Source organism: Myotis brandtii, unplaced genomic scaffold (assembly GCF_000412655.1).
Source record: "Myotis brandtii unplaced genomic scaffold, ASM41265v1 scaffold630, whole genome shotgun sequence".
Classification (NCBI taxonomy): Eukaryota; Metazoa; Chordata; class Mammalia; order Chiroptera; family Vespertilionidae; genus Myotis; species Myotis brandtii.
This window is the reverse complement of record NW_005370412.1, coordinates 2,272,013-2,284,466: the sequence shown is the minus strand read 5'-3', so window position 1 is coordinate 2,284,466 and position 12,454 is coordinate 2,272,013. Positions and strand designations below refer to the sequence as shown.

Sequence of the window (12,454 nt, the reverse complement as noted above, 5' to 3'; positions counted from 1 at the left end):
TCCTCGCCTCCAGCTGAGTCACATCTCAATCTTTAAAATGCCATACTAAGTTTTGGGTAAGACAAGGAAAACAACAAGACTATAGGGGCTTTTAAAAATATGCTTAACTATTTTATTTTCAGTTCTATTTTAGATTTTTGGGTCAAATAAGTTAAGCTGCCAGAAAAAAAGGCGGGGAGGAGATATCTGATTCTCCTATAGGTTTTTTTCTTTTCTTCCTTTTTTCTTTTTTTCAGTTACAGTTCTCTAACTGTAAGATATAACATTTGTGCCTCTCCTATACCTGGCTTTTGTCTTAAGGACAAATTGGACTTTTAAGATCACTAACATCATTTTTAAAATTGTGGTAAAATATACATAAACATAAAATTTACCAATTTAAGGGTACGGTTCAATGGCATTAAGTACATTTACATTGTTGTGCAAACATCACCGCCATCCATCTCTAAAACTTCTTTCATCTTCCCAAATTGAAACTCTACCCACCCATTAAACACTAACTGCCCATTTCCTCCTGCCCTAGTTCCTGGCAACCACCACTCTTATTTTCTGTCTCTCTGAATTTGACTACTCTGGGCACCTCATATAAGTGGAATCATTTAGATTTGGCCTTTGTGACTGACGGCCTTCCTTCAGCATAATGTTCTTAATGTTTATTCATGTCGTAGCATGTGTCAAATTTCCTTTCTGTCCATTGTCTGTATCATCCACATTTTGTTTATTAGTAACCTCTTTTAAAAAGTGTTTGAACTATGGAAATAGGTTTTATTAATCAAATTACTGTGATGTTATAGTAGTTTGACAGAGGAAAGTACATAAAATACTGAAATTCCTCCAAAGTGAATATCAAACTTGTGACTTGATAAAATGTTATCCAGATTCCAGGGAGCCATTTTCTTTTCTTTTGGAATGACTTGAGCAGGATATTCTCCGAATTGAAGGTTTGTTGTCTTATACACAATATAGTTGGTTTAGTGACCTGGTGGTTGTTTTTTAAACTGTTTTTCTGGAAATTTTGGCATTGCTTAGATAAAATTGAAATAATCCATGCTTCTTCATTTAGTAGGAATAATAATAACTCATTCATTAAACACTCTGCTAGGCTAATGGTGATTTTCTTCTTTTTTTTTTTCTTTTTTAAATTAAATCTTTATTGTTCAGATTATTACATTTGTTCCTCTTTTTTTCCCCCCATAACTCCCCTCCTCCCAGTTCCCGCCCCACCCTCCGTCCGCCCTCACTCCCCACCCACTGTCCTCATCCATAGGTGCACTAATGGTGATTTTCATATGTGATTTTATTCTTCATGGCAGCCACATGATGCAGGTTTTATAATCCCCATCTCACAGAAATGTTAAGTAACTTGCCTAAGTTATCTATAAATGACAAGTGGCTGAATCAGAGTTTGAGTCCATGTCTCTCCAACTCCAAAATTCCTACATTTAATGCTCTGCAACAAGCCTTCCCTATAATGGTCATTCTTATTGAAGCGTGGATGATTTGATTCCATTATCTGAATCACAGGTAATGGCAAACTTTATATATAAACTAGAGGCCTGGTGCACGAAATTCGTGCACAGGGGTGTGTGTCCCTCAGCCCAGCCTGCACCCTCTTACAATCTAGGACTGCTGGCTCCCACCCACTTGCCTGCCTGCCTGCCAGATTGCCCCTAACCGCTTCTGCCTGCCACCTGGATCACCCCCTAACCACTCCCCTGCCAGCCTGATCTACGCCTAACTGCTCCCCTGCTGGCCCAATTGCCCCTAACTGTCCTCTCCTGCCGGCCTGGTCCCCCCGCAACTGCCCTTCCCTGCAGGCCTGGTCCTCCCCAACTGCCCTCCCCTGCCAACCTGGTCGCCCCCAACTGCCCTCCCCTGCAGGCCTGATTGCCCCCAACTGTCCTCCCCTGCAGGCCTGGGTCCCCCCTAACTGCTCTCTCTGCTCCCCTGCTGGCCCAATTGCCCCTAACTGTCCTCTCCTGCCGGCCTGGTCCCCCCGCAACTGCCCTTCCCTGCAGGCCTGGTCCTCCCCAACTGCCCTCCCCTGCCAACCTGGTCGCCCCCAACTGCCCTCCCCTGCAGGCCTGATTGCCCCCAACTGTCCTCCCCTGCAGGCCTGGGTCCCCCCTAACTGCTCTCTCCTGCTGGCCATCTTGTGGAGGCCATCTTTGACCACATGGGGGTGGCCATCTTGTGTGTTGAAGGGATGGTCAGTTTGCATATTACCTCTTTATTATATAGGATAGTACTTTATTTCTTCTATGAATATTTATTGATATGTCATGTTTTGGACTTGGGGTTAGACAGATAAATAAAGTATGAATAAAACACAACCATTACATTCTAGGAACTTTCCCAGTCTAGTGGGGATCATGTAAACAAATGTATTATATCCTTTCCAAAGCATATAGCAATTAAACATGCTTAGCTCTCTGGTACTTAATTGCCTATCACCAACTTTTTACCCATATAGATTTAATATAATTATTTTCATCCTGGTAAATGATGGGTAATCTTATAAGATAGCAAATTAATTTAAATTTACTTTAATTTTGAAAATAAAATGTATGTCAGATGAAAAAATGGTATGAACAAATAATAATAGGATGTTTAACTCCAAAATAATTGAAATAAAGATCTGGTTCGACTTTAATGAAATCATTAGTGGATAATGTGCTAATTTCATTACCTCCCTTTTACTCTCTAGATACTGAATGAAGATAAAGAGAAGTTTACTGGGAGTTCTCTAGTGTCAAAATATGATTCTCTCAAGATTATTAAATATTTACAGGAAAACTGGACAGATGTTGGATTTGGGATATTTCATCGCCATAAAAGTATGGAGGGGGTAATGCCAGCAGAGCTCCAACACATGGAGGAAATTATAAAAAACACAGACAGACTCTACAAAGAATTTAAATTAAGGGTAACTGGGGATAATGGTAAGAAAAAAACAATGATAATTAGATTGATCAACATAAAGGATTTTAATAATTATTTTCAATACAATTAATAGTTAAAATCAAGATAGTACTTGAATAGTTTTAGAAATAAGGCAAAATATATAAATCATTGAGCATCACTTTGTTGAGATGTAATTCTTATACAATACAGTTTACCTGTGTAAAGTGTACAATTTGATTATGTTTAGTGTATTCACAGATGTGTGCCACCATCACTACAGTCAGTTTTAGATAATTGGATGATATCTAATTCTCCTATAGGTCTTTTTTTTCATTTTTAAAATTACACTTGACATATGATATTATCTTAGTTTCAGGTATACTAAGTCTTTTTTAATTTTTTTTTCCATCACCATTTATCCCCCCTATACCCTCTTCCATCTCCACCTCCCCCCACCCCACAATCACCACACTGTTTTATGTGTCCATAGTGTTCTCTCTCTCTCTCTCTCTCTCTCTCTCTCTCTCTCTCTCTCTCTTCTTTTTTGCTTAGGTCTTTTTTATTGTCTGTAATTTGTCTTGGTTTTGAGTCTATTCTTTTCATATTCCTAGTTGTTTCTGATTGATGTTGGACATCATGTGTGATAAATTCTAGAAATAATTAAGACTCTGGATGATGCTGTATTTCAAAAGAATGATTTTAGTTTTTATTCTGGCAGGTTATTTAGGATAGGAGTAGATCATTTTAATCCAAAAAGGGACTGAGCTGAGATGAAGTGTGGCTCCAGGCTTTGCAAGAACCAGTCTATTCTATTCTACCCTTACTTCTAAGGTGTAGCCTTTCAGGGATTCAGGGGTCCCAAGTGAAAGCATTTACCAGGGCCTCTACCCCTTAGCAGATTTTGAACTTCAATTTATTTCCCCAGTGGGGTGACCTAATATCCCAGTTTTCCTTGAGACATATTGAAAATTCGCCCTCCAAAACCCATGAGAGACATTAAAAACGCATCAGAACACTTTTAATCACTATGTCATATGTTACCTAAGAATCAGTCCTTCTCTGTAAAGTGTTCCAGGCAACTCTGATGCATTGACTACCACTGTTGTTCAACATCAAACTACTCTAGATGGGGAAACACAATCTTAATGATCTGTTACAGCAGTAATATAGTTACAGATAAAATGGCAATACTTATCTATGAGAATATTCCTTTTGTGGGCAGACAAAAATGATTTAGTAAATGGTTTACAATAATGAGAGTCAAAATGAAGAGTGATAGTGAAATTAACAGATCACTTTGAATACTCCTTGGTGGTCAAAGTTTACTGATGAAGGCATTGAAAATATTTTCATCAAGGATAAGAAAAAGTTTGCTTTTAAATTATTTCTCTTTATATATCTCTGAGATGAGAGCATTTGTATTTCTTATTTTGCAAATGAGATAAGACAGAGGTATAAAGTGGTTATTTTGCCATGATCTCACGTGGATCAATTCAAAGACTAGGATCCATATTTGATTCTGGTTCAGACTAAAACTATGAACTTCATGAAAACCTGAACAATGACTTAAAAATAACTCAAGAACTATATTTCATTTATCTTATTAACTACCCTATCATTATGAAGAACCTGTTTATCACCATTGTCTTCTTAACAGAAAGACTCAGTGAATTAATGCCTTTTTCAGAAAACTGTAGTTCATAGTTTCTGGGTTTAATGTATTTGGTTCTCAGCTGAGAAGATAAGAAACTTAGAGTATAGGTTGCCATCAGATAAATAGTCTATCAGTCAGAAAAGCACTAATTATACAGTATTCACTAAACATTTATCTAGGAACTGCTCTTTATAAGATTTTTGCTAAGCAAGCTATAGGATAATAAAAAGGGTGAAAAAAGATATGCCCCTGCCCATTAGTATTTTATAATTTATTATTGAAATAGTAAACTTAGCCCTAGTTGGTTTGGCTCAGTGGCTAGAGCATCAGCCTGCAGACTGAAGGGTCCCAGGTTCGATTCCAGTCAAGGGCACATGACTGGGTTGCAAGCTCGATCCCCAACAGGGAGCATGCAAGAGGCAGCCAATCAATGATTCTCTCCCATCATTGATGTTTCTCTCTCTCCCCCTCCCTGTCTGAAATTAATAAAAATACATATTTTTTAAAAAAAGAAATAGTAAACTTACAAATACTTCTAACAATTCATGCTTTTCTCACTTTTCTAGGTACCTCTAAAATTCTTTTAAGTTTGCTTAGTACTCTTGACTTCTACTCTTTCAAGATTGAAAAGCATCTGGATTTTCCTGAAGTGCTTCTCGAAGAATGGGAGGCACTTACTGAAAAAATTCATGAAATGGTAGCTCAGGTGGATATCTTGTTAAACATTGTTGGTACTGTTCCACAGAACCTTGACGCAGATTCTGGCTCGTAAGTTCCCACAGCTCTCTGCTTCTCAATTGCATTGTCCCAGTACCTAGCCTCAGCCACAGGGAGCTGGGGTCAGATGACAAACCTTAAAATCCTGTTCCTCCCAGGAAGAAAGTCCATCTGACTGGGAGCAGGAGGGTGAGGGAGTCCTGTGTTCATGACTGCAGTGGTCCACGGTGGAGTTTCTGCCTCACTGAGCTGGGAAGGGGAAGAGTGGGGGTAATCGTGGTTCAGATCCCATAGATTCTGGTCTTTCTCACTGAATCTTCATAGACTGTCTCGAAGAGATGTCTCTTCAGTGGCTCTTTGTTCTTGGGACCATTTCTAGAGGCTTTTGATTTTTTTTTTTTTTATCCTCACCCAAGGATATTTTTCCATTGATTTTTATAAAGAGAGAGTGTAAGAGAGAGGGAAAGACAGAGAGAAAATCGATGTGAGAGAAACACATTAATTGGTTGCCTCTTGCATGCGCCCTGACCTGGGCCCCAGCTGGGGAGGTGCCTGCAGCCAAGGTATGTGCCCTTGACTGGAATCGAACCCGGGACCCTTCTGTCCGCAGGCTGACACTCTATCCACTGAGCCAAACGAGCCAGGGCTTGATTTTTTTTTTTTTTAAAGAAATAATTCTCACCAATTTTACTGAGAAATGGGTCAGCTTTGCTCCTCACACTGTCATGCTGGAAGCTGATCTCTTGAGAGAATTTAAACATTCATTCTCCCCTTTTGGTCTCATTGGTTTAAGAGTGAATATAAAGCATGTGAGTGTGAGTTTTTACAGTAGAGAGCACTGGAAGGTAAGATCTACATTATCCAAGGTGCATCCTGCTGATTGCTGTGGATGTTAGCCAATATACCTGATAATTCAAAGTTTTCATTCACCTTTCCTTGAATTCTCAAATATTTGTCAACACTAAGTATACTAGCTAGGCCCACCCAAATAAAACCCTTTCCTTTAACTGATAGTTACTTTTATATTCTAAGTAAGTTACTTATCTTTATTTTACTTAATTTTTCCTTCAGGGCACTTGCAGCACATATATATAGCATGATTAAACATTGGCACGTGGAGATAGGCAATGAGATTGCTAATGGTAACATTGAACTTCAGCGCCACGTATGTACTTAATAGGGATTTGTGAGGTTAATTTTGCCTTGGCTGAGAGTTTTCTTTAAGGAAAAATCAGGTCATGCCTATGCAATTAAAGCAGGAGATTGTGAGGGCAAAATGCGAACTTACATTGACTTCTTAGCCAGCACAACATGAAGTAATTTCTAGAGGGTGTTTTAGTTTATTACATTTACTCTCACCTCATAATTATAATCTAAATTTACATTGAAAAAAAATTATTATAAGTAAACTTAATATGATAAAATGAACTTAATTCATTTTAATATTACTTAAATTAGGAATTTGAAAAGCAGAGCTCATCAGTTATATGGGAATACTACTTATGAATCATCACATTACAGTCCATGACAACACATTATAAATATATAGAACCAAGAGTTGAGGAGCAAATATATTAAGACTGGAAGTATGGATCCAGGGTTGGGGGAAATTTCTGTGATTTGGAAGAACAATTATCATAACAGCCAAATAACTAAATTTTCCCAAATAAGGCAAACATGTAAATAATTACAGCCAATTATAAACATCTCTGCCCTTCCCCCTGCCCACAAAGCACCCCTACCCATTTTCCAGGTTTGGCATTGCCCAATTGAAATTGTTTTTTGCTGACATAAACTTTGTAAAATTTAATGTCTCAGTTTACCTTTTTACATATATAAACATTGGGGAAAAAACTTTTATTCTCCATCAAAATTACTAAGGGATGTATGTACTGGGGCACTGTACAACTTTTCTAACCTTGGAATCATATTGAATGTTGCCACCTTTACTTCCTGTTCCACTTAGATTTTCACACAGTACTTGTTTTTTTTAATCTTCACTAGAGAATATTTTTTCCAATGATTTTTGGAGGGGGGGCGGCGGTGCAGAGAGAAACATCAATGTGAGAGAGATACATCGATTGGTTGCCTCCCACATGAACCCTGCCTCCCATTGGGGCTGGGGATGGAACCTGCAACCAAGGGACATGCCCTTGACCAGGAATCAAGCCCTCCACCCTCCAATGTGCAGCCTGATGCTCTAACCACCAAGACACACTAGCCAGGGCTCACACAGAGCTTGTTTTTACCATACCACCAATAAAATCAGCTTTGCAAAAGTGATATAGTGCATCTGATGTTGAGTGTGTGAACTATGTCAGGTTCATGCTATGTCTGACAGATGTCAAATATCACTGTTATTTCCCTCAAGAATTTAAAATCCCATGGCATCCTGGAGAGTTCACTGTGGAGCCCTAGGATGCCTTGGTGAACAATTTGGTAACTGTAGTTTTAATACCCTTGACCAAGCTAAAGAAGAGTTTAATGTAGTATAGTGAGCAAGAAAAAAAAATATATGTATATGGTTATACCAGCTGCATAGTAATGATAGCATTGCTAAAAATTGTATGCAGGTATGATCATCTGTTTTTAAATTTGGCATGGTTTTTACCGTTTGATTTATTTAAAATGGGTCATTTGTATTATAACTGTTTTTTAACAGATGGATGAATTGCATATATCTATGGTCAAGTGGATGGTAAATTTGCTGATATTAATGGTACCTGACTTTACTGACCAAGACAGTCTCCCAGAGTTGGAGAAGGAAAGTGATGAAAAACATGATATAGGAGTGGCACAGTTAGAGCTAGACGCAATTGCACTGGCCAAAAATCTGTCCCGATACTCCAGTTATTTGAACGGGTAAAACGATCTGTTTTTCTTTTTATTTCTGCCCCTTTGAAGATTAAATGTGACATAAAGCACAGGAGAGAAGGGCAGCAATAAGGAATTGTTCTAAAACCTGGAAAGAAGCACCAGTTCTTCACTAAATTGGCTTTGACACTGCCCAGTTGGAATATGAGATTTGGTGTTTTCCCAATGGCTTTAGAATTCGTTTGAAAACAATGTTAGCATGGAATGGAAGGGAGTGAAGAAGACAGGGGTAAAAAATGAGAAAGAGACAAATTATACTCTTTGGTGAGTCAGTAGCTTAATTGTTAGTGGTAAACTTCCACTGTACTTGGATTTAAAACACTTAGGGGAACCAATACTAATAGGTCATGCTCTCTGTGTGTGTGTGTGCTTTCCCCCCCCAGTTGTTGCAAAGGGATAGTAACAGCTATGGCGCTGAGTATAGCCGGCAACCTACAAAAAAATCCTGCTAAGGAACTTCATGAACTGAATAACATGAAGGTAACCACTTGCTTTTGTTTTGTTTGTTCTGAGCAGGCATTTTAGGTTTAATTGATTTACAACAAACTACACATATTTAAAGTGTGCAATTTGATAATTTCTAAAATGTGCATACACCCATAAAATAATTACTGTGATAAGAAAAGAAATGTTTCTTTGTACACCATCCTCATCCCAGCCAATGTCTGATCACCTTTCTAACACCAGAGATGATTTTTCATATTCTAGAATTTATGTAAATGGAATCATATAAAATGTATGCTTTTGGTCTGACCTCTTCAACTAAGCAAATTTTTTTTGAGGTTCACACATATTGTTGCTTTTATCATAAAGCATATATATATTTTTTATTTTATTTTTTAAAAAATATATTTTATTGTTTTTTTAGCCTCCTGCACATCTCCTACTGGGGATGTGCCCGCAACCCAGGTACATGCCCTTGACCGGAATCGAACCCGGGACCTTTCAGTCCGCAGGCCGACGCTCTATCCACTGAGCCAAACCGGTTTCGGCATAAAGCATATTTTATGTTTTTTCGTGCTGAGTAGTATTCATTGTATGGATATACACGATTTACCCATTTTCTGTTGGTGGGCATTTGAATTGTTCCCACTTTTCAATTATAATAAATAAAACTTCAATGCATATTTATGTACACGTGCATTGTTTTCATTTCTCTTAACCATTTGTACGCCGTAAGCGTCTATAGATGCACGCGGCCAACCTTTTTAAATTAAATTCAAAATATCGTGGCAGTTAACTGGTTAAGTAAATATCTAGGAATGGAGTGGCTGAGTCATATGGCATGTGTATGTTTAACTTTTTAAGAAACTGTCAAACTGTCTTCCAAAGTAAAGGGTGTCCTAAAATTCACGCAAGAAGTAATTTTGATAGAAAACACAGGTTTATAATTAAAAAATTGTAAATTTTTTATTGATTCATAAAGTATACAGTATAGGGTTATGTATGGAATAGCATACATAAAAACTGGATTATCATGTCGCGATAGCAAGCACCATTAACTGTTATTGCCTGAGCAGCCGCATTTTCGAAGAAGAATGGTCCAATGATGCTTCCAGCCCAAAATCCGCACTAGACAGTGACACGTTGTGGATGCATTTGTTTCTCAACAATCACTCGTGGATTTTCTGAACCCCAAATTCGACAATTTTGTCGATTAACCAAGCCATCAAGATGAAAATGAGCCTCATCGAAATTCAGCCACATTTATGCAAAAACGGTCATGGAAAATTTCAACAAAAGAGTGGGTATGTCCCAGCAAAGCCGTGAAGGCAATTTTCCCAATATGCTATTCCATGCATAAACCTAGACTGTATACTTTATGAATCAATAAAAAATTTACAATTTTTTAATTATAAACCTGTGTTTTCTATCAAAATTACTTCTTGTGTAAATTTTGGGGCACCCTTTAGTTAAGCCATTTTATACTCCTGTCAGTAGTATATGAGAGTTCTAGTTGCTTCACATCCTCACCAGCACTTGATAATGATCAGTCTTTTCAAGTTTAGACATTCTAATAGGTGGGTAGTGGGTAGTGTTATGCCATCGTGGTTTTAATTTGCATTTCCTTAATGACCATTGATGTTGAACATCTTTTCATGAGATTATTTGTCATCTGTATATGTCCTTTGATGAAATGTATATTTGAATGTTGCTAAAGAGAATAGATCTTAAAAGTTTTCATCACAAGAGAATAACTGAACTATGTGAGGTGATGGATATTAACTAAATTTAATGTAATCATTTTGATATATATATTTATCAGATCATTATGTCATATATCTTAAACTTACATACAATGTTATATGTTGCTTATATCAATAAAACTCAAAAAAAAACCCACACAAAATTCAATTGCCTTCTATTTTGGTTAGTTAATAGTTGAGACATCTAAACAGTAACAGTTGTCTCCCACACATGCCCTAACCGGGACCAGGGATCAAAACTGCAACCCAGGTACATGCCCTTGACCGGGAGTTGAACCCACGACCCTTTGGTGCATGGGCCAGTGCTCTAACAACTGAGCAACACCAGCCAAAGTGTGAACTGGTCAGTTGTATATTTGTTGGGACAGATTGCTTGCCCATAGTAAATCCAACAATGTTTCTGCATCTAATTTTATGACACTTCACTACTTTTTATCCCATTATAATGATGTCAATAAGCAAACAATGGGGTTTTAGGTCTCTTTATAGAAAAACACTTCTGCACAAATCAATGAACTGAAGTGATACAATGTTAACTGATGTTATATTTAGAGGGTTGTATTTAACAGCTCCTCAGTACGAGTGAATGAATAAATGAGTTGGTGTACTCTGATTTTTTTCTGCTTAGTAATGATCTTTTTATCTCTTCTCAGAAGGAATGTTGTGAGTGGATCACCACATGCTCTCAACTCCTCTCTGGGATCAAAGGCAGAAAAATAAAGTTATTGACAGATGAAGAAGAGGAACACCTGATTGAAGAAGAGGTATTTGTCATGTGCTAGCACGAGTCAGTATTCAGGTTCTTCCTGTATCTTTATAGATAAGGGGTCAGCGACTTTTCGCAATCAATGTTCCGAATCCTCCTCATTCACTTACTCTGTCAGAAGAGAATTTCGGCTCCAACCAAGAACATTGGCAGCTCTTCTCCCTTCTCAGGGAGAGAGTTATCCACCCAAACATCTCTCCTCACTTTTTTTTGTTTATATATATATATATATAATTTTTTTTTCTGTAAAATGTCCTGGTTCTTCCATAACTTATAAACATGATTTATAGTGAGGAGTGGATGGGAAAGTGGGTGGGGGCAGACTCTGGATGGGGAAGCTCCTCTTCTTCTTGCTGCCCCCTTGGAGTGGGGCCCCAAGATCTTTCTTGGGGGGGGGGTGGCGGCGGAGATGCCCCAACACCTCCCTGAGGTTGTCTGGCAGCCTCTGCCCCTGGTGCTCAGAATCTGGCGTGCCCCTCGATTCCAGAACCCCTTCTGGGCCCCAGGTCCACTGGACACACAGCTCCTGGTGCTCCGAATCCTGAAGCACCGTGGTTCTAGAATTCCCCACTCGGCTGCTGGGGTGATGGTCCCCTCATTTCTGCTGTCCCCCCCCACCACCACCACCACCAAGGAGGGAGGGAAGGGAGAAGGAGGGGCGCTTAGGTCTCCCCTCCCTATGGGGGAGGAGCAGGGGGAATCTCAAGGAGGGAGGGAGTGGGAGGCAGGAGCCAGGAGGGGCTCAGCCGAAGGTGAGGCCAAAGCCACACTGGAACTGGTCCTTTCGGTGATTCAGGAAGGCCCGAGGGCCAGCGTCAGGGGCAGGGGCGGGAGGTTCTTCTCCCGCGTGTCACCCATGATCCAGTTGCTGTCCACGGAGCCTTTGAAAAGGGGTTGGCCTTGGGCAAGTCCAGCTGGTACCCGAAGGGGACACTCGTGTCTTGCATCCTAGTGCTGGCCTCAGACTCCACGCCTGCCTGCAGCTGGCCACTGGCTTTGTGGTAGTATGTGGCGTGCATGCCCGCCTGGCCCAACGTTACTGTCGCCAACCAGTTCCACATGTATTTCCCAGCTGGAGACGTGACGGTACCCTCCGCCCCAGCTCTCCACCCGGCGGATGCTTTGGAGGTCATGGGCCGCGAGGATTCCTGGGCCCACCTGACGGCTGGGTTCCTGTGTGAAGTCAGAACCCCATACTCCTCGTCCATCTGCCAGTTCACAAACTGACGGCTGGGTCTGGGTGGCCGTCTTGGACCTGATCGGGACCCAGCTGGTGAATGACCTGAGCGCTGAGGCTGCCGCTATTGTCCATGTCACCCACCAGCCCAGGGA

The 12,454-nt window shown here is 39.8% G+C and overlaps 1 protein-coding gene across 1 annotated transcript in view; it reads left to right on the top strand.

The window, feature by feature from the left end:
* The window catches only part of AXDND1 (axonemal dynein light chain domain containing 1), a 57,728-nt gene that overhangs the window by 33,624 nt on the left and 11,650 nt on the right, over window positions 1-12,454 (top strand). The window contains exons 16-21 of the mRNA XM_005880250.2: window positions 2,708-2,942; window positions 5,125-5,326; window positions 6,347-6,440; window positions 7,938-8,137; window positions 8,533-8,629; window positions 11,010-11,120. Coding sequence (XP_005880312.1) covers window positions 2,708-2,942; window positions 5,125-5,326; window positions 6,347-6,440; window positions 7,938-8,137; window positions 8,533-8,629; window positions 11,010-11,120 — 939 coding nt within the window. The remainder of the gene's footprint in view (window positions 1-2,707; window positions 2,943-5,124; window positions 5,327-6,346; window positions 6,441-7,937; window positions 8,138-8,532; window positions 8,630-11,009; window positions 11,121-12,454) is intronic.